The following is a 21,391-nucleotide window of genomic DNA, read 5'->3' on the forward strand; positions in this document are numbered from 1 at the left end:
GGCATATAATGAAGAAGGATACCACTATGGGCCGTATTTAATGTGACCCTCGCTGTTTAACCCCCATGCCGGTTGCTCTATTGCAACTATTCAACGTTCTGGGGGAATCCTTGCTGTCCAAGGACGGCGAGGATTCCCCCAAGGCTTCGCGGCTAATGCAGGGAGCCCGCTGCATTTAGCCACGAGCCTTGCTGTTTTAGCAGCCACACATTTATTTTAGTTTATTATTATTTATTAACAGTTTCTTATATAGCGCACACATATTCCGCAGCGCTTTACAGAGTATAGTTGAACATTCACATCAGTCCCTGCACCAGTTGAGTTTACAATCTATATTCCCTACCACATGTACACGCACACACAGAGATTCTCGGGATAATTTTTCTTGGAAGCCAATTGACCTACCAGTATATTTTTGTCTTGTGGGAGGAAACCCGGAGTAAACCCACGCAAACACAGGGAGAATATACAAACTCCCCACAGTTAGGGCCATGGTGGGTATCGAACCCATGACCTTAGCGCTGTGAGACAGTAATGCTAACCATTACACCACCCATGCTGCACACATGCCTTTTCCCCTTCGCTACAAAAACCTAGCAAGGGAAATGGCGTGTGTAGGGGGTCAGTAGAACACTACTTTGGGGCATACAATAAAGTAGGGCACCACTATGAGGCATACAATGAAGAAGGACACCACTAAGATGCATACAAAGAAGTAGGACATCACCATGTGGCATATAATGAAGTAGGGCACTACTATGGGGCATACAATGGAGTAGGGCACTACTATAGGGCATACAATGAAAAAGGGCACCACTATGGAGCATACAGTGAAGTAGGGCACTACTATGGGGCATACAGTGAAGTAGGGCACTACTATGGGGCATACAATGGAGAAGGACACCAGTAAGATGTATACAATGAAGTAGGGCACTACTATGGGACATACAATGAAGAAGGATACCACTATGGGGCATACAATGAAGTAGGATACCACTATGGGGCATAAAATAACTTTAATGTCCTCCTATGAGGACGAATTATATTCTTCCACCTCACTTCCAACACTTCCAGGTCATCTTTACATAATACTGATTGCTGTATGAAGACAACCAGCTTTAACTCAGATTTTTAACATGGTCATTCAATTTTGGAAACCCAACCAGTTTTGGTTGACCCTTTTCTTAGAAGGAGATTAGATGGGCCAAGTTTAAGTGTGTTCCAAGTCTGAAGGCATTCTGGTACTTGTTTCCTAGCACGGCCACAATCGCGGCCATCGGGTGTAATTTTTAGTGGTCTGCGACGCGATGCCCCCGATTTTCCCATTGAAATGCATTGAAAAAAGTCAAAATTGCGTCGGTCGCATCGTATGCGGCTAAAAAAGGCTTAAATGGTCCAGACGCGATGCCCCCGATTTCCCATAGGAAACAATGTTAAATGCCTCAATGTACCCGCGATGCCCCCGATTTCCCATAGGAAACAATGTTAAATGCCTCAATTTCACAAAATCATCATAGGGAACAATGGTAAATGGGCCAGAAACCCCCAAAAACACCCCTGAACAGTGAAATGTCCCCCCAAAAGCATTTTACGCCACCCCACGATCCCGAAGCGTGGCGAGCGCAGCGGTACGCGTCCTCCGACCTTTTCATACCCCCACTATCCACGTCGGCGTGGAGTTGAGAATAGAATAGTGTGGCGAGCGCAGCGAGCCCGAAGCGTGGTGGGCGGACGCGGATACCTTCACAGGTAAACACGTCCCTTCGCGGGCTTCACAGGTATCCGCGTCCCCTCGCTGCGCTCGCCACACTTTCTATTCTCAACTCCACGCCGACGTGGATAGTGGGGGAATGAAAAGGTTGCAGGACGCGTACCGCCGCTGCGCTAGCCACGCTTCGGGTTCGCGTTGATCGTGGGGTGGCGTAAGATACTTTTGGGGGGACATTTCACTGTTCAGGGGTGTTTTGGGGGGTTTCTGGCCCATTTACCATTGTTCCCTATGATGATTTGGGTAAATTGAGCCATTTAACATTGTTTCCTATGGGAAATCGGGGGCATCGCGGCTAAATTGAGGCATTTACCATTGTTCCCTATGGGAAATCGCGGGCATCGCGTCGGTACCATCGCACCCGATTTTTTAGTGCATGCAATGGCCCCAATTTTTACTCACAATGCCCACGATCATGATCGTTGTGGCCGTGCTAGGAAACAAGTACCGGCATTCTATATAAAATATTTAAAAAAAGAGACCGAAACATAAAATTTAACGGCAGATAAGAACCACTTGGCCCATCTAGTCTGCCCCTTTTTTAAACCTGTTACCTCAAACCATATTTGATCCTTATTTCTTTGTAAGGATATCAGTATGCCTATCCCAAGCATGCTTACATTGCTCTACTGTATTTGTCTCTACCACCTCTGATGGTGGGCTATTCCACTTATCTACTACTGTTTCTGTGAAGTAATTCTTCCTCACATTTCCCCTGAATCTTCCTCCCTCTAGTTTTAGTGTATGTCCTCGTTTCTGAGGACGTGCACCAAACCCTTGATATATTTAAAAGTTTCTATCATGTCCCCCCTTTCCCTTCTCTGCTCTAAAGTATACATATTAAGATCTTTTAGTCTTTCCTGGTACTGTACGTTTTGTGATGTAGGCCACCATTTTAGTTGCCCTTCTTTGTACAGTCTCTAATGTATTTATATCCTTCTTGAGATATGGCCTCCAGAACTGGACACAGTACTCTCGGTGAGGTCGTACCAATGACCTATACAGTGGCATTATTACTTATTTATTTCTACTGCTGATACCTCTCCCTATGCAACCAAGCATCTGACTTGCCTTCTTCATTGCTTTGTTACATTGCCTACCTGCCTTTAAGTCCCCTGAAATAGTGACACCTAGATCCCTCTCTTCCTCAGTAGTTTCCATTATAGTGCCATTTATACTATATTTAGTCTTTGGATTTCTGAGACCCAAGTGCATGATTTAGCATTTTTTGGGCATTAAACTAAAACCATGCACTTGGGCCTCAAAAAGCCAAAGACTAAATATAGTATAAATGGCACTATACTGGAAACTACTGAGGAAGAGAGGGATAGAATTAGAACCTTCAGGTGGCGCTCTAGAACTACAATATCTGGCAGGTGGCTTAGAGGTGACTAACGATGCCTGGCAAAGCTCGGAACGCGTGCCTTCTGGATAAAGCTCAATATAGATTACTTTTCAATGCACACTCTCAATACGCTTCAGGTCATAAACCACATAGTTTCCTCCGGGTACTCGGGTTTCCTCCCACAATCCAAAAATATACTGGTATTGTAGGTTAATTGGCTCCCAACAAAATTAACCCTAGAATGTCTGTGTGTGCGTGTACATGTGGTAGGGAATATAGATTGTAAGCTCCACTGGGGCAGGGACTGATGTGAATGGTCAAATATTCTCTGTACAGCGCTGCGGAATATGTGTGCGCTATATAAGAAACTGGTAATAAATATACAATATCAGTGCTGTCACTACCATCTACTTACCAGAACACCTTGGTACACAACACGGAGTGTCCTGAGGAGCTGACAATCTAATCAGCCAAAGAGCGCACGCATAGGGTTGCCTACCTGACCCTCTCCAGGAGGACACAATGCTCTGCTCCTGGGCTTCCCTGGTAATGTATGATTGCCAGCACCTGTGGGGAGCTAGGTAACTGATAAGAAAGGTGTCACCACAGGTGCTGGCAATCATACATTACCAGGGAAGCCCAGGAACAGAGCATTGTGTCCTCCTGGAGAGGGGCATGCTGGGAGGTATGGATAATGTAGGATTACCAGCACCTGTGGGGAGCTAGGTAACAGATAAGAAAGGTGTCACCACAGGTGCTGGCAATCATACATTACCAGGGAAGCCCAGGAACAGAGCATTGTGTCCTCCTGGAGAGGGGCATGCTGGGAGGTATGGATAATGTATGATTGCCAGCACCTGTGGGGAGCTAGGTAACTGATAAGAAAGGTGTCACCACAGGTGCTGGCAATCATACATTACCAGGGAAGCCCAGGTACAGAGCATTGTGTCCTCCTGGAGAGGGGCATGCTGGGAGGTATGGATAATGTATGATTGCCAGCACCTGTGGGGAGCTAGGTAACTGATAAGAAAGGTGTCACCACAGGTGCTGGCAATCATACATTACCAGGGAAGCCCAGGAGCAGAGCATTGTGTCCTCCTGGAGAGGGGCATGCTGGGAGGTATGGATAATGTATGATTGCCAGCACCTGTGGGGAGCTGGGTAACTGATAAGAAAGGTGTCACCACAGGTGCTGGCAATCATACATTACCAGGGAAGCCCAGGAGCAGAGCATTGTGTCCTCCTGGAGAGGGGCATGCTGGGAGGTATGGATCATGTAGGATTGCCAGCACCTGTGGGGAGCTAGGTAACTGATAAGAAAGGTGTCACCACAGGTGCTGGCAATCATACATTACCAGGGAAGTCCAGGAGCAGAGCATTGTGTCCTCCTGGAGAGGGGCATGCTGGGAGGTATGGATAATGTAGGATTGCCAGCACCTGTGGGGAGCTAGGTAACTGATAAGAAAGGTGGGTACTTATGTATTATCTGGGCTCCCATGTTAAATGCTCCCCATTTTTTCATTCCCCTACTATCCAACTACGCATGGAGTTGATTTTATATAGTGTGGCGAGCGCAGCGAGCCACCGTGCCCGAAGCGTGGCGAGCGCAGCGAGTCCCGCGAGGGGACGCGGTCTCATAAGAAAAACGGGAGCCCAGATATTACATAAGTACCGAAAGGTGTCACCACAGGTGCTGGCAATCATACATTACCAGGGAAGCCCAGGAGCAGAGCATTGTGTCCTCCTGGAGAGGGGCAAACTGGGAGGTATGGATAATGTATGATTGCCAGCACCTGTGGGGAGCTAGGAGGTAACTGATAAGAAAGGTGTCACCACAGTTGCTGGCAATCCTACATTACCAGGGAAGCCCAGGAACAGAGCATTGTGTCCTCCTGGAGAGGGACATGCTGGGAGGTATGGATAATGTATGATTGCCAGCACCTGTGGGGAGCTAGGTAACTGATAAGAAAGGTGTCACCACGGGTGATGGCAATCATACATTACCAGGGAAGCCCAGGAACAGAGCATTGTGGCCTCCTGGAGAGGGGCATGCTGGGAGGTATGGATAATGTAGGATTGCCAGCACCTGTGGGGAGCTAGGTAACTGATAAGAAAGGTGTCACCACAGGTGCTGGCAATCATACATTACCAGGGAAGCCCAGGAACAGAGCATTGTGTCCTCCTGTAGAGGGGCATGCTGGGAGGTATGGATAATGCAGGATTGCCAGCACCTGTGGGGAGCTAGGTAACTGATAAGACAGGTGTCACCACAGGTGCTGGCAATCATACATTACCAGGGAAGCCCAGGAGCAGAGCATTTTCTCCCTCATGGAGAGGGTCAGGTAGGCAACCCTGCTGTACATGTTATATATCACAGTACAGATATATATCACAGTGACAGTACAGATATACATATCTGTACTGTCACGTTTTCTTGTTCCCACCCTGGTTGTTGCACAGTACTTCAAATCTAATTCCTAGTATACGCAAGTATACCATACCCTCCAACATGACCCATTGCATTCGATACACAATGCTCTGCTCCTGGACTTCCCTGGTAATGTATGATTGCCATCACCTGAGTTGAAACACCTTTCTCGTCAATTACCTAGTTCCACACAGGTGCTGCCAATCATACATTGGCAGCCATTCAGCAGCGCCACATGGTGATTGCACAGCCAGCTAGCTAGCCAGTAACAGTACTGATATATATATATATATATATATATATATATATATATATATATATAGATAGATAGATAGATAGATAATTACTGAGCTGTGCAGCACCCAGGCAGCCATTCAGCGGCGCCACAGCCAGCTAGGTAGCCAGTAACAGTACTGATATATGTATACTAGATGTACTCTAATGAGGAACATGGACATGGGGAACATATAATTACTGAGCTGTGCAGTACCTAGGCAGCCAATCAGCAGCACCACATGGTGATTGCACAGCCAGCTAGGTAGCCAGTAACCGTACTGATATATATACTAGATGTACTCTAATGAGGAACATGGACATGGGGAACATATCATTACTGAGCTGTGCAGTACCCAGGCAGCCAATCAGCGGCACCACATGGTGATTGCACAGCCAGCTAGGTAGCCAGTAACCGTACTGATATATATACTAGATGTACTCTAATGAGGAACATGGACATGGGGAACATATAATTACTGAGCTGTGCAGCACCCAGGCAGCCAATCAGCGGCACCACATGGTGATTGCACCAGCCAGTACCGTAGATATAGAACACAAAAGAACAGTACAGGGTACACAGAACTAGGCATAACACAATTAAAGCACAATACAGCTGAGCTAACTATGTAATGTGGGCTAGGTGACATGAGGGAGATTGCTAGACTAATGAGGGAGATTGCTGCTATGTCAGGGAGTCTCCTGCAGAATGCAGGAGGGTAGGCAGCTATGGGTATACCTGGCCAATAAAGCTGATTCTGATAGACCAGAAGCAGCAGTCTTCTCTTCCTGCAGGTGAAAACACTCTATTGAACATTTGATGCCAACCCCCCCGGTCTTACACCATCCCTTTAAAACTGAACGCTCATGGATTACACAGGTTCTGTGGCTGATTAAGACCAGATGAAGTGCAGGCTTGAAGTCAACCAGCCACAGAACCTGTGTAAGTCATGAGAGTCCCGGTTTAAAGGGATAGTGAGGTAAGCGTAGAAACCCCCCATTGCTTTGTCTTTTCATGGCCTGGAGGCGGCACTGAGAGGGTTAACGCTGCTGCTGGCCAACTCACAGGCTGGAAGCCAGAGGGCGGGCTCAGACTGCACCGCATGAGTGGTGAGCAGATCACATGACACACAGGCCTGGCTGGGCGGCTGCTGCTGCTGGGATTCCTTCCAGGTCAGTGTGTGGAGCAGAGATGCTTATATCATGTATATTCCTTATTGCAGTGTGCAGGCTGCTGTGATACCAGGCACCTGTGATGCTTGTGTAGCACAGCTGCTGCTGCTGCTAATACTATTTATAGACACTTATGGCACAGCAAACTCTGCAGCACTTTACATTTGTAACAACCTAGGGTAGCCCATGGTTAGCAACCATCAATGTTACTTCCCCGCCCTATTCGAAAGAAGTACTTTTTCCATTGAGTTGCTGTTATTCTGTGTTTGCCTATGGTACGGCATGCTGGGATGTGTAGTTCCACAGCAGCTGAAGTGCCACCAATTTCTTGCTCCTGCTGTATTTCATTTTGTAGTTCATTCCCACCATGACATAACTGTGCAGAGTTTGTATATTCTCCCCGTGCTTGCGTGGGTTTCCTCCGGGTACTCCGGTTTCCTCCCACATTCCAAAAATATACTGGTAGGCTAATTGGTTTCCAACAAAATAACCCTAGACTGTCTGTGTGCGTGTATATGTGGTAGGGAATATAGATTGTAAGCTCCACTGGGGCAGGGACTGATGTGTGTTCAACTATACTCTGTAAAGCGCTACGGAATATGTGTGCGCTATATTATAACTGGTAGTAATATTCTCTGTACAGCACTGTGGAATATGTGTGCGCTATATAATAACTGGTAATAATATTCTCTGTACAGCGCTGCGGAATATGTGTGCGCTATATAAATAACTGGCAATAATATTCTCTGTACAGCGCTGAGGAATATGTGTGCTATATAATAACTGGTAATAATATTCTCTGTACAGCGCTGCGGAATATGTGTGCGCTATATAATAACTGGTAATAATAATCTCTGTACAGCGCTGTGGAATATATGTGCGCTATATAATAACTGGTAATAATAGTCTCTGTACAGCGCTGCGGAATATGTGTGCGCTATATAATAACTGGTAATACTGGTCTCTGTACAGCGCTGCAGAATATGTGTGCACTATATAATAACTGGTAATAATATTCTCTGTACAGCATTGGGGAATATGCGTGGTCTATATAATAACTGGTAATAATAGTCTTTGTACAGCGCTGCGGAATATGTGTGCGCTATATAATATAACTGGTAATAATATTCTGTACAGCGCAGTGGAATATGTGTGTGTTATATAATAACTGGTAATAATATTCTCTGTACAGTGCTGTGGAATATGTGTGCGCTATATAATAACTGGTTATAATATTCTCTGTACAGCGCTGCAGAATATGTGTGCGCTATATAAATAACTGGTAATAATATTCTCTGTACAGCGCTGAGGAATATGTGTGCGCTATATAATAACTGGTAATAATAATCTCTGTACAGTGCTGTGGAATATGTGTGCGCTATATAATAACTGGTAATAATATTCTCTGTACAGCGCTGCGGAATATGTGTGCGCTATACAATAACTGGTAATAATATTCTCTGTACAGCGCTGCGGAATATGTGTGCGTTATATAAATAACTGGTAATAATATTCTCTGTACAGCGCTGCGGAATATGTGTGTGCTATATAATAACTGGTAATAATATTCTCTGTACAGCGCTGCGGAATATGTGTGTGCTATATAAATAACTGGTAATAGACTCTGTACAGCACTGTGGAATATGTGTGCGCTATATAAATAACGTCATGATATTCTCTGTATAGCACTGCGGAATATGTGTGCGCTATATAATAACTGGTAATAATATTCTCTGTACAGCACTGCGAAATATTGCTGCTTTCAGACCGCATATCTGGCTTTGACCCTGTATTTGGAAACGTTTCCAAAAACGGGTCTGCCAGATAAAACCCCTTTCACACCGCAGCACTTAAACGGTATATTACCGTTTAAGTGCCGATTTTTTGACACTGGCAGACCCGTTTTTGGAAACTTTCCAAATACAGGGTCAAAGCCAGTGCAGCCTTCAGCCCTCCCCTCCGTGCAGCTCCCCCCCCCTCGCGCGTGTCGACCGAGAGCGTGTCGATGCCCCCCGCGCATGTCAACGCCCCCCGCGCATGTCGACCCCCCCGCGTGTCGGCGCCCCCCCCCCCCCCCCCCCCCCCCCCGTGTCGACTTACCCCGTGCCGGTACCTCCGTTGTGGATCCCGGCACTGCAGCTCAGTATGCTCGGAAAGCACTTATGAAAAAAGTGTCTTCCAGAAAATGGCTGCCCCATAGGAAACCCAGTTTAAAAAAACTGTCTTTCGTATGGGGGCAGCCATTTTCTGAAAGACACTTTTTTCATAAGTGCTTTCCGAGCATACTGAGCTGCAGTGCCGGGAACCACAACGGAGATACCGGCACGGGGTAAGTCGACGCGGGGGGGGCGCCGACACGCGAGGGGGGGGGGCTAAAGTGCTGTGAATACTTAATGAGTGCTCATTAAGTATTCACTGTGCTGAATTTAGGACCCAGCTCATTGGCTGGGTCCTAAATACCGTTTCAGAACCGATTTTGAGCCTAAAATACCAGTTCTGAAACGGGTAGGACCCTGCATTTTAACCGGTTAGAAAAAACGTTTTTTTCTAACCGGTTAAGTGGTCCTGCACCTTTCAGACCGCACACATTACCGTTTTAAAACGGTAAAAAAACGGCAATATACCGTTTTTAAAGTGCGGTCTGAAAGGGGCATTAGTGTGTGCTATATAAATAACTGGTAATAATATTCTCTGTACAGCGCTGCGGAATATGTGTGTGCTATATAACTGGTAATAATAGTCTCTGTACAGCGCTGTGGAATATGTGTGCGCTATATAAATAACTGGTAATAGACTCTGTACAGCACTGTGGAATATGTGTGCGCTATATAAATAACGTAATGATATTCTCTGTACAGCGCTGCGGAATATGTGTGCACTATATAATAACTGGTAATAATATTCTCTGTACAGCGCTGCGTAATATGTGTGCGCTATATAATAACTGGTAATAATAGTCTCTGTACAGCGCTGCGGAATATGTGTGCGCTATATAATAACTGGTAATATTCTCTGTACAGCGCTGCGGAATATGTGTGCGCTATATAATAACTGGTAATAATATTCTCTGTACAGCGCTGCGGAATATGTGTGCGCTATATAAATAACGTAATGATATTCTCTGTACAGCGCTGCGGAATATGTGTGCGCTATATAAATAACTGGTAATAAATCATAACGTCGACATCCTGGTGTCATAAGTGTCATTGTCGACCCTGATTAGATTAGCAATGAGCACCTTGCCTGATTATTCGCTCACCTCTAATTAGTCTGTATGGGAGAACATCATCTACCTCCCGAACTCGGGGAGAAGAAGACCATTTCCTGAAACGACGGTCTAGTGACCACACCCTATTTCTATGTTACACATGTATTATGTTTTTCCATCTTCCAGTATTAGAAGCCATCGAAAATGCCAAAGTGTATCGTCAACTATTGCCGTAATTATGCCGGGACGAGGAGGAACATAGCGAATGTCAGCCTGCACGTTTTCCCAACCACTGTGGACAGGATCAAATCCTGGCTGAGGTCCATAAAGCAAAGCGGGCAAGTCTTCAGGAATCTCAATGCAATGGCAGCGAAAATACAAAAGGACAAGAAGGACGACTCGTATCGGGTTTGTTCCGAACATTTTTCGAAAGGCAGCTACGCGTTCGTTGGTGGCAAGAAGGTGTTAAGGAGGGACGCTGTGCCCACCATCTTCATGCACCAGGGAGTTGCGGTGTCTTGCCTCAACGACCTGTGGCGTAAGAAGAGGAGAAGTAGGATGCTGAGCCACCAGGTGGGTCCTCACAGGGCAGTTACAACTATTGTTTTGTAATACAGTCATTTATAGCAAGCGCATAAACAATAGGTTTTATCGACTTTCATAAAATAATTGTGCTTTGGTGACGATCTCACCACTGACTCTGCCACTGAGGCAGCCATGCAGCAATGACGCTGCACTGTCTAGAATTAAGTTGCTGTGTTTTAAAAACCTATATTATCAGGGTAATTCCACACTTTTATTTTACTTCTAGGCAACTAAACCTCTGAAGAAGAGATCTATTGGATTTTTACAACCTCGATCACAGTCACCGGAAACCAAACGTGCCTACAAACCAATGTCCCGTACTATAAATAACAGCAAAGAGCTGACAAGGAGACTAATAAATCTCACATTTGATATCATCTACCTGCTGACTGGGGAGGTGAGGGGGTCTGTGAGCGTCACAGTGACATCACTCTTATCTCTATTACTGACACGGGGACGGGGAGGTGAGGGGGGTCTGGGAGCGTCACAGTGACGTCACTCTTATCTCTATTACTGACACAGGGACCTCACCAGGGAGGTGAGGGGGTCTGGGAGCGTCACAGTGACATCACTCTTATCTCTATTACTGACACAGGGACCTGACCGGGGAGGTTAGGGGGTCTGATAGTCACAGTGATGTCACTCCTATCAGAGTGTTAACATTCAGAATGTAGAAATAGATTTAATTAAACTGGAGATAAAGGAGTAGCTTACTTGTGTCCACTTATTTAATAGTGCCTCTCTATTTGTAGGATTATATTGTTGTGAAAAAATCTGGAATATTGGGCAGGTCACAGAGCCCCAATGTGGAACCTCCACCTCACTCCCTGATACATGAGAGAGACAATCACCAGAAGATCCTGGAACTCACCAACAAGATCATTCAGCTTCTGACTGGAGAGGTGACTGCTGGGAATGGGACATTATACAGTAACACCGGGGGATGTGACCGGAGAGGAGACTGCTGGGAATGGGACATTATACAGTAACACCGGGGGATGTGACCGGAGAGGTGACTGCTGGGAATGGGACATTATACAGTAACACCGGGGGATGTGACCGGAGAGGCGACTGCTGGGAATGGGACAATGTACAGTAACACCGGGGGATGTGACCGGAGAGGAGACTGCTGGGAATGGGACATTATACAGTAACACCGGGGGATGTGACCGGACAGGTGACTGCTGGGAATGGGACATTATACAGTAACATTGGGGGTGTGACCAGAGAGGTGACTGCTGGGAATGGGACGTTATACAGTAACACCCGGGAATGTGACCGGAGAGGTGACTGCTGGGAATGGGACGTTATACAGTAACACCCGGGAATGTGACCGGAGAGGTGACTGGTGGGAATGGGACGTTATAACACCCGGGAATGTGACTGGTGGGAATGGGGCGTTTATACAGTAACACCGGGGGGATGTGACCGGACTGCTGGGAATGGTGCATTATACAGTAACACCAGGGGATGTGACAGGAGAGGTGACTGCTGGGAATGGGACATTATACAGTAACACCGGGGGATGTGACCGGAGAGGTGACTGCTGGGAATGGGATGTTTTACAGTAACACCGGGGGGATGTGACCGGACTCCTGGGAATGGTGCATTATACAGTAACACCGGGGGATGTGACAGGAGAGGTGACTGCTGGGAATGGGACATTGTACAGTAACACTGGGGGATGTGACCGGAGAGGTGACTGCTGGGAATGGGACATTGTACAGTAACACCGGGGATGTGACGGGAGAGGTGACTGCTGGGAATGGGGCATTTATACAGTAACACCGGGGGGATGTGACCGGAGAGGTGACTGCTGGGAAGGGGAAATTATACAGTAACACCGGGAGATGTGACCGGAGAGGTGACTGGTGGGAATGGGGCGTTTATACAGTAACACCGGGGGGATGTGACCGGAGAGGTGACTGCTGGGAAGGGGACATTATACAGTAACACCGGGGGATGTGTCTGGGTGATGACTGTATCATTGTGTGTGTCAGGTTCCTATAAGGTATCAGAATGTCACTCTCTATCTCTCCATGCAGGAGGAGTATATAGAAGGACAAAATGATATGATGATGGGAAATCAGCAGCCACTTATGTCGCTGGGTAAGAGGACAATTAATTGATGTTATTCTTATATATACATCCCATGTGTTGGGAATAAAGCATGTGGGAATTTATTATATTCTATACAGTCCACTCCAGAATTATTGGCACCTTATAGTACATGGGGGCAGTATGTTCATTCATCCTCTTCCCTTAATTCTTTTTTAACTGTTGTATGCTTTTCTTGCTTTATTTAAAAAAAAAATCTCTCCCTGATTGTATGTAAAAGTCATTACAACTGACTAGTAATAGTTTTTAGAACAATTTTCAACTCACTGAAAGTCAAAAATTGTCATGAATCACTGCTCGTGACCGTGCATCTCACCTGCGCCCTGACTCTGTTAACCAATCCGCTGGCCCAATCCTTTGGCTTACTGCAGTCATGTGTCTTACTCTTCCAAGCACCATCCTCTAAGGGGGATATAAGGGAAGCTCTGACAAGTCTCCAGTGCCTTGAACAAGTCGTCGATTCTTGACGCTTCGTACTGGGCTCCAGTCTCCTGACTGCTTCTGTTGCACTTAACAGTGCTTGTTGCTGCTGCTGCACCTTCTGTACAGCTTGCTCTATCCACCTGCTGCCTAATTAATTCCGCACCTGTGGTTTCTAGCCTCTCATTGTATCCTAGGATTCTCAGCTAGTCTACTAAGACTCCTGCACCATTGGTTCCCAGGCCGTCACCCTGGCCATTGGTTCCCAGGCCGATATCCAAACCACTGGTTCTCTCTCAATTTAAGCTCTCTGAGTCACAGTTAATTACAGGGAAACCCAGGCAGAGGGCTGCAACCTGCATGTTGATTGCGACGAAACCCATCATGTGGTGTTCCTTGGAGAAGACCACCGGTGGGTTAGATTCTGCACCTTTGTTCTGGGTATTTGCCAATTTCCTAATACTGCCTGTGTCCTCTGTGTCCTTGTGTATTCACCAGCCTGCTTGTCACCTCACCTCCTGCATATGCGCAAGCTCTACTAAGTTTCTCTTCTCATTGTCCACCACTGGCCCACCGAGGTCATAGCTGGGAACATAAGTTCAGTCAAACCATTGTATTTCACGTGAGTTGCCAGCTCTTCAGCCATGTTGATTGATTCCAAAGGGATTGTACATGTGTGTAGGGATGGTCTTCAGCCATTAATGATTTGAAATCATCTCTGGTCTCTGACCAATGAGGACTTATTTCACCATCAATAGTATTTTACCAATCAAACAGTGCTACCCAATATTTTTTTACCCAAGCTTTTAGGAAAACCGTCCACAAAGCCCCACCCCTTAGCTCTAATTCGCTCACAGCTTTATGACCAGACCAGAGGTGACCATTGGTGGCTGAAACCTTCAATTGTTTCCATACAGATCCTGAATGTTACTAGGGCAGAAGAATGTTATATATTATGGGAGATTTAGTGTAATTTATGGGGTGGGCAGGTAACATTTTGCAATTCTGACAAATGTCTTAGCAGTAATTCTTTTTTATTATTTTTGTTTCAGATTGCTTCCATAAAAGAAATACGTCCCCCATTGGGATTTGTTCTTTAGACTCTATAGACATGGATACAAGTGTTATTATTGATTGCCAGACGTCAGACTGCTTTCCAATCCGGAACCCAAAAGAGAAGATGAAGAAATCTGAGAAGAATGCATCTGTCTTGTGTGAAGAAAATAATTTCACAGACACTGACTTGAATTTACCCACAGGTCATACACCGTATGCATCTACTCATATGAAGGAGGAACCGGTCTCACATGATGGAGAAGACCTCACAGACCCTGACATGTATACACCCATAGGTCATACACAGGTTACATCTAGTCATATGAAGGAGGAACCGGTCTCACGTGATGGAGAAGACCTCACAGGCACTGACATTTATACACCTACAGGTCATATGCAGTATACATCTACTCATACTAAGGAGGAACCAGTCTCATGTGATGGAAGAAACCTCACAGACACTGACATGTATACATCCACAGGTCATACACAGAATACATCTACTCATACTAAGGAGGAACCAACCTCCTGTGATGGAGGAAACCTCACAGACACTGACATGTATACATCCACAGGTCATACACCGTATACTTCTAGTCATAATAGGGAGGAACCAGTCTCATCTGATGGAGGAGACCTCACAGACACAGACATGTATACACCCACAGGTCATACACGGAATACATCTACTCATATTAAGGAGGAATCGGCCTCATGTGATGGAGAAGACCTCACACACACTGATAATTATACACCCACCAGTCCTACACCGTATACAGCTACCCATATAAAGGAGGAACCAGCCTTATGTGACAGAGGAGGCCTCACAGACACTGACAGTTGTACATCCACAGGTCATACACAGTATACAGCTCCCCATATAAAGGTGGAACCAGCCTTATGTGACAGAGGAGGCCTTACAGACACTGACATGTATACACCCACAGGTCATACACAGTATACATCTACTCATATTAAGGAGGAACCAGTCTCTTGTGATGGAGGAGACCTCACAGATACTGATAATTATACACCCACAGATCATACACCATATACATCTACTCATAAGGAGGAACCAGCCTTTCGTGGCAAAGGAGGCCTCACAGACACTGACAATTATACACCCACAGGTCATACACATTATACAGCGACTCATATTAAGAAGGAACCAGTCTCATCTGACAGAGGAGAACGCGCATGCACAAATAATTATACACCCACATATAATACACAGTACACATCTAGTCATATTAAGGAGGGATCACTGTCACATGACGGAAGAGTTCTCACAGACACTGACATGTATACACCCACATATTATACACCGTATACATCTACTCATATCAATGAGGGATCAGTCTCACGTGATGAAAGAGACCTCACACACGCTTACATGTATACACCCACATATCATACACTGTATACATCTACTCATATTAAGGAAGAATTTGCCCCACGACATGAAGAAAATGTCACAGCCAGTGGCACTTATACATTCACCAATTATGCTCCATATCTATCCGCTCATATAGAGAATACCCCACCGTTGTATGAAAACAACCATCTGCAGGATTATTTCTTAGGCTTCAATAGAAGAAGCAGCAGCAGCAGAGACACAGATGTCCATGCACTTATGAGACATGCGCAAACCAATTATGCACCAATGAATGTGGGCCCTGCATCCCGGCAAGAAGAACTTGCTGCATATGCTCCAACTCATGCCTCCAGAGATCATAGAAAACCCAAATCTGTCCTGGTCTTGGCTAAACCTGTCTCAGGAGAAGAAGGCCGCGCCAGGCCCGCCAAGGCAGACCACGACACTTATACACTCACAAATCATATGCAATATTTATATAAACCATTCAAATTTTTATTTGATCATGCAGAGATGCCACTTCTATCGGGAGACAATGTCTCTGAACTGTTACCGTGCTCCGAGTGTCAAACATGCTTTATTTCAGCGCATGATCTTTCCTTACATCGAGGAGTCCATGCAGCAGAGAAGCAAACTGCTGGTGGGAAGCGTGGAAATGGCAAACGGGTTTTTGCCATGTCCACTTTTTTCCCTCCATTTGTAGAGCAGCTATAGAAAACACTGTGGAACATCCCACCTGGACTCACGGACATTGACATAAAGGCACCCACATATCCTACACAGTATACAGTGGCATCAATTATGGCAAGTTGTCCAAGTTCTGAAGCAACAAACTCTTCTTATCGATGGAGAACAGTCTGTCACATTGCTGCAGAGAAATGTTGGTCCCAATATTCTCTGCTTTTGCTTTATTTCAGTTATAATGGAGGTTTTTCGGGCATGGACTGCCTGTTTTGTGTCCTGTCACTGCATCTCAATTGGAGTCAATTCAGGCCTTTGACTAGGCCACACCAAAACCTTCATTTTTGAGTCCTTCAGGTGGACTTGCTCTTGGGTTTCGGATTTTTGTCTTGCTGGTTCACCCAACGGCACATAAGCTTCAGATCATGGACTGATGACTGGACATTCTCCCACAGAAATTTCTGGTGGAGAGCGGAATTCATGATTTCCTCAATTATGGCAAGCCGCCCAAGTCCTGAAGCAGCAAAGTATCCCCACACCATTTCATTGCAACCACTGCCATGCTAGACTGTTGGTATCACGTCTGAATTGTGGAATGTTGTGTTACAGACTTCCAAAAAGCTCAATTTTGACTCATTTTCAAACAGAACATTGGCCCAAAAGGCTTAGGGTCATTACTGCCTTTTTGGCATATTAAGGAGGTATCCATGTGGTGGAGAAGACCTCACACGCTGACAATTATACTCCCACAGATTATACAATGTATATTTTTAATCTTGTAAAACGAAGTTCAATTTTTATGGCCCATCTGTTTATATCACATAAGAAGACCCACACTATTGTTGTAAACTCGCGCACATCAACTCTTGCAGATGGTGTAATGGTTAAAGTTCTGCCACAGTGTTGGTAGCCTTGACTTGAATTGTGGAATGTACAAATATACCGACTTTTATATATAACATATCAAGCGAGTTACTTGTTTTTCTGTTCTTGATCTAGAATGGCTATTTTGTCTAGGGTTCCTTTTCAAGACTGTTAAGACTACTCCATCCATTCTCATTCCATAAAATGTAAACTAAAACATCTTTCTTTAGACTCGAGTGCACCCAAACCAAACAACTCTTACCTCAATTATCCTGTTGCGTTCAGACAAATATGAGACTGGAAGTATATCACTAGAGTTTCCCAGTGTATGGAAATAGATGAAATGTTTTATATATGGTAGAGAACACGACTTACCTTTCTCCCGTAATGTTGCAAAGGACTTCATGGTGTGGTGTAAGACCTCTTTATTCCTTAAATAGGTGGGTTCCTTCATTGTTTTTTGTGATATTAAGATGTCATTTCGGTACATTCTTCAACTGGTATGATTGTGTCCTAGTAAAATGAACCGGTTTAGCTACGTGGTGGAAGATAACGTAAATGTCATGGTATTTACACCAACAGGCTAGCTAGTTAGATGGTCAGGAAGTGGAGCTAAGATTAAACTGTGCACAAGAATGATCTGGACCAGCTGTGTTACTGCGTCTCCGTACTATCAACAAGCCAAAATTCATAAAGACATAATAAATCTATTTTTTGGCTATTGATACATTTTTGGGCAAAGATGATTGGTGGTGTATATACGATGATGGCTTGCGGCCGGTTTCACAACCATCAGTGATTTTGACTAGATGATACTTTGGGGGAAAATTTACTAAGATGCAAGGTCTTTTTTCACATGGGATGTTGCCCATAGTCCCATCTTAGTCAATTTCCCCCTTTATATTCTACTTCATGCTGGGTTCCGATGAGCCTCAACGGGAAGAAATTGACAGCGAGAATAGACAGTCTGTCCTGTTACAGGCTATTTTTGAAAAACATCAGGAGCTGATTGGTCTGCACTTTATCTCTCTCCAGGATTTGATGAATTCCTTCAGAAATTGTACTGAGTATTTGGAAGTAGTCTCAGGGTTCTAACAATATCAAACAACTTCGAATGCTTTCTGGTTTGTCCCAGACTTTGTTATATAAGGAGGTAATTAGTGAGCCTTCAACATTTTGGACAATATTGACAGCTTTCATAAGTAACCTCTCTGGCCTGTACAGCCATCACCAAGCTGAATACATACACAGCAACAATAATCATAAATGAATATGATAATGACTCATAAGAGGCATACACATGGCGAGATTCTGGCTATGTCCAACTTTGACTATGCAGTTTCCCCTTGAAGGGCATGGAGCCGATTTTGACTATGTGTGATTTGGCCTATGGTCAAATACGCTGTATGCGATATAGCCCAAATTTCCTTGCCTGCAAAGTCAATTTATACTTGCGATACCAACCTTGTGAGGCCGCGCATTCGCACCGCAAGCAGGGTAACTTTTCTTACGATTTTGACTATATAGTCACTATTGCAAGCTAAAATCGCACTGTGTGTGTATACACCTTTACATACACAGGTATCTCAATTAGCCTCTGACTAATTGCTACCGTGTTTCCCCGATAATAAGACACTGTCTTATTTTTTTTTTTCCCTCAAAAAAGACCATAGGTCTTATTTTCGGGGGAGGGCTTATTTTAATAGATGCTCCATGTTACCGTACATGCCCCACTGTGCCTTTACAAAATGCCCCAGGAAGGGGGGCGTGACCACGGCAGAGCGGGTGTAGGGAAGCGTGGTATGGGAGCTCCCTGGAATACATCCTGATAAAAAAAAAGCAAATGCCCTAGCCGGAGAGTGTTGGAGGGAGCCAAAGGCTGAGAATACTTGCCGTTTGATGCTCGGAGAGTGCAGGACTGAGCTGGGCTGTTTTATCTTGTGGCTGGCGGCAGTGCAAGCCGGCTGACGGAGTGAGGACGCGGGGCGCACAGCAGTGACGTGCGGCAGCCACAGCTGTCCAGATAGTGGAGAAGCCGGAGAGGCGCTACGGGAGGGGAGCTGAGCGGCTGTACGGGACCTTGAACTTCATCTACATTACAAGAACCAGGAGGGGAGGTGCAGGCTGGAAGGATTGCTGCATGAGGAGCGGCTAGCCAGAGACGCTGAGGCTGGGCAGACGGGGGAGTGCCCCAGGAGAGAATCGCAGTGGCTACACAAGAAAACTCTGTGAGAGGAGGTGAGCGGAGGGCAGCAGGGGTCAGCGGGGGTCAGCGGGGGCTGAGCGGGGGCTACACATATGAGGTACATCAAATTACATGGGGAAAATGATAGGGCTTAATTTCGGGGGAGGGCTTATTTTGGACCAGCGTCCAAAATCTGGGGTAGGGCTTATTATCGGGGTAGGTCTAATTATCGGGGAAAGACGGTAGCAAAAATCACAGGGGAAAGGCTATTCAAGTAAATAACGTTTTTCCCTGCACACAAGATCATGGCGCTACTCTCACACAGAAACCCACTGATGCCGCGTAAACTGCACAATCAATAAGGGTTTTCCCCGCACGTGACATGATTTTGTGGGTTTTTACGCTGACTTACTGATGCAAGGTTTAGTCTGTGGGGTTTGGACACTGGGTATTCAGTGCTAAATTAATACTTTTGGCTTCGGCAATTAGCTAATTAAATACCCCCCATAGAGTACCTTACTAACAACTTTAAAGGCCTCTATGTTTAGGACCATGAACACTATCTTGATAACTCCCTTCCTGTAGTTCCATGTCAAAAAGCAGGGTCACATCATCTATGGTAAATGCCGGTACTGACTTATAATCAAAGAATCCTTTATTGTTATGCATCCCTGCCCAACATATGGCCCTCTATCTGTTGTGGAACCACTTACCCCGCCACAGTTTTAGCATTTCCTAATAGGGCATGCTGGCACCTGTGGTTCCCCCAACAGGCGGATGGCTGGGGGATACACGTTAAGCATCCCTGTGAATCTAATGCACAGTACATACAGTGTATTCTGGGCATTATATGGACAAAAGTATTTGGCCACACCTGTTAATGATTGAATTCAGGTATTTCAATCAGACCTATTGCCACAGGTGTATAAAATGGAAGCACTGAGCTATGCAGTCTCCATTTTGCGATACAAAATGGGTTGTTCTGAGGAGCTCAGTGACTCCCAGCATGGCACTGTGATAGGCTGTCATCTCTGCAACAAGACGTTCTGTGAAATCTCATCCCTGCTGGATATTCCACGCTCAATTGTAAGTGTAATTAGAAATTTGAAGTATTTAGGACAACAGCAACTCAGCCATAAAGCGGAAGACGATGTAAAATCGGGGTCAATGACTGCTAAGGCGCATGGTGCGTGAAAGTCCCCAAAGCTCTGCTAATTCCATAGCTGAAGGGTTCTAAAATGCCACTGGCATTAATGTAGGCACAAAAACAGTGTGTTGGTAGCTTAATGGAATGGGTTTCCATGGCAGAGCAGCTTACATTACCAAGTCCAATGCCACGGTTGGATGGAGTGGTGTAAAGCACTGACACTGGACTGTGGAGCAGTGGGAACGTGTCACGTGGAGTGACGAATCACACTTCTCTGTTTGTTAGTCAGATGGTTGAGTCTGGGTTTCGTGGATGCTGGGAGAACGTTACCTGCCTGACTGCATTACTGTGAAGTTTGGTGGTGGAGGGATAATGGTATGGGGGTTGTTTTTCCAGGTGTGGGCCTAGGCCCCTTATCTCCAGTAAAGGGCAATTTTAATGCTTCAACATACCAAGAGAATTAGGTTAACGCTAGGCTTCCAACTTTGTGGCTACAGTTTGGGAAAAGCCCTTCTCTATTCCAACACGACTGTGCCCCAGTGCACAAAGCAAGGACCACAGTATAAAGACATGGTTTGTGGAGTTCAAAGTGATATGGTCACTAGATCATCATACATTAGGTTTACACAAGCATTAGGTCAGCAATCAAAAAGCCAACATGAGTTTTTCACTTTTTTTTTTTTTTAGCCAACAGGCGGTTTTTCATACCATACTATCCACGAGGGTGTGGAGGAAGAATATAACAGTGCGCCGAGCGCAGCGAGG

General features: G+C 45.5%; 1 protein-coding gene and 1 long non-coding RNA gene across 3 annotated transcripts in view; one reads left to right on the forward strand and one right to left on the reverse strand.

Annotated features, from left to right (window-relative positions):
* LOC146010124 (uncharacterized) overlaps nucleotides 1-21,391 on the reverse strand; it is a 76,942-nt gene that overhangs the window by 54,045 nt on the left and 1,506 nt on the right. Inside the window, exon 2 of the long non-coding RNA XR_014444730.1 lies at nucleotides 17,670-17,807. This is a non-coding gene — a long non-coding RNA (uncharacterized LOC146010124). The remainder of the gene's footprint in view (nucleotides 1-17,669; nucleotides 17,808-21,391) is intronic.
* Nucleotides 6,832-17,393, forward strand: LOC146010012 (uncharacterized). Of its 2 annotated transcripts, XM_083150777.1 has the most exons (6): nucleotides 6,832-6,987; nucleotides 10,382-10,768; nucleotides 11,007-11,177; nucleotides 11,533-11,682; nucleotides 12,826-12,889; nucleotides 14,371-17,393. In XM_083150777.1, the coding sequence occupies exons 2-6, from the start codon at nucleotides 10,400-10,402 to the stop codon at nucleotides 16,461-16,463; spliced, it is 2,847 nt and encodes a 948-aa protein (XP_083006903.1). In that variant the 5' UTR covers nucleotides 6,832-6,987; nucleotides 10,382-10,399; the 3' UTR covers nucleotides 16,464-17,393. The 2 variants fall into 2 exon arrangements, with proteins under 2 accessions (XP_083006903.1, XP_083006904.1); XM_083150778.1 differs by lacking the exon at nucleotides 6,832-6,987 and having other exon boundaries at nucleotides 9,954-10,768.

This window comes from Crinia signifera, chromosome 6 (genome assembly GCF_055691185.1).
Source record: "Crinia signifera chromosome 6, ASM5569118v1, whole genome shotgun sequence".
NCBI lineage: Eukaryota > Metazoa > Chordata > Amphibia > Anura > Myobatrachidae > Crinia > Crinia signifera.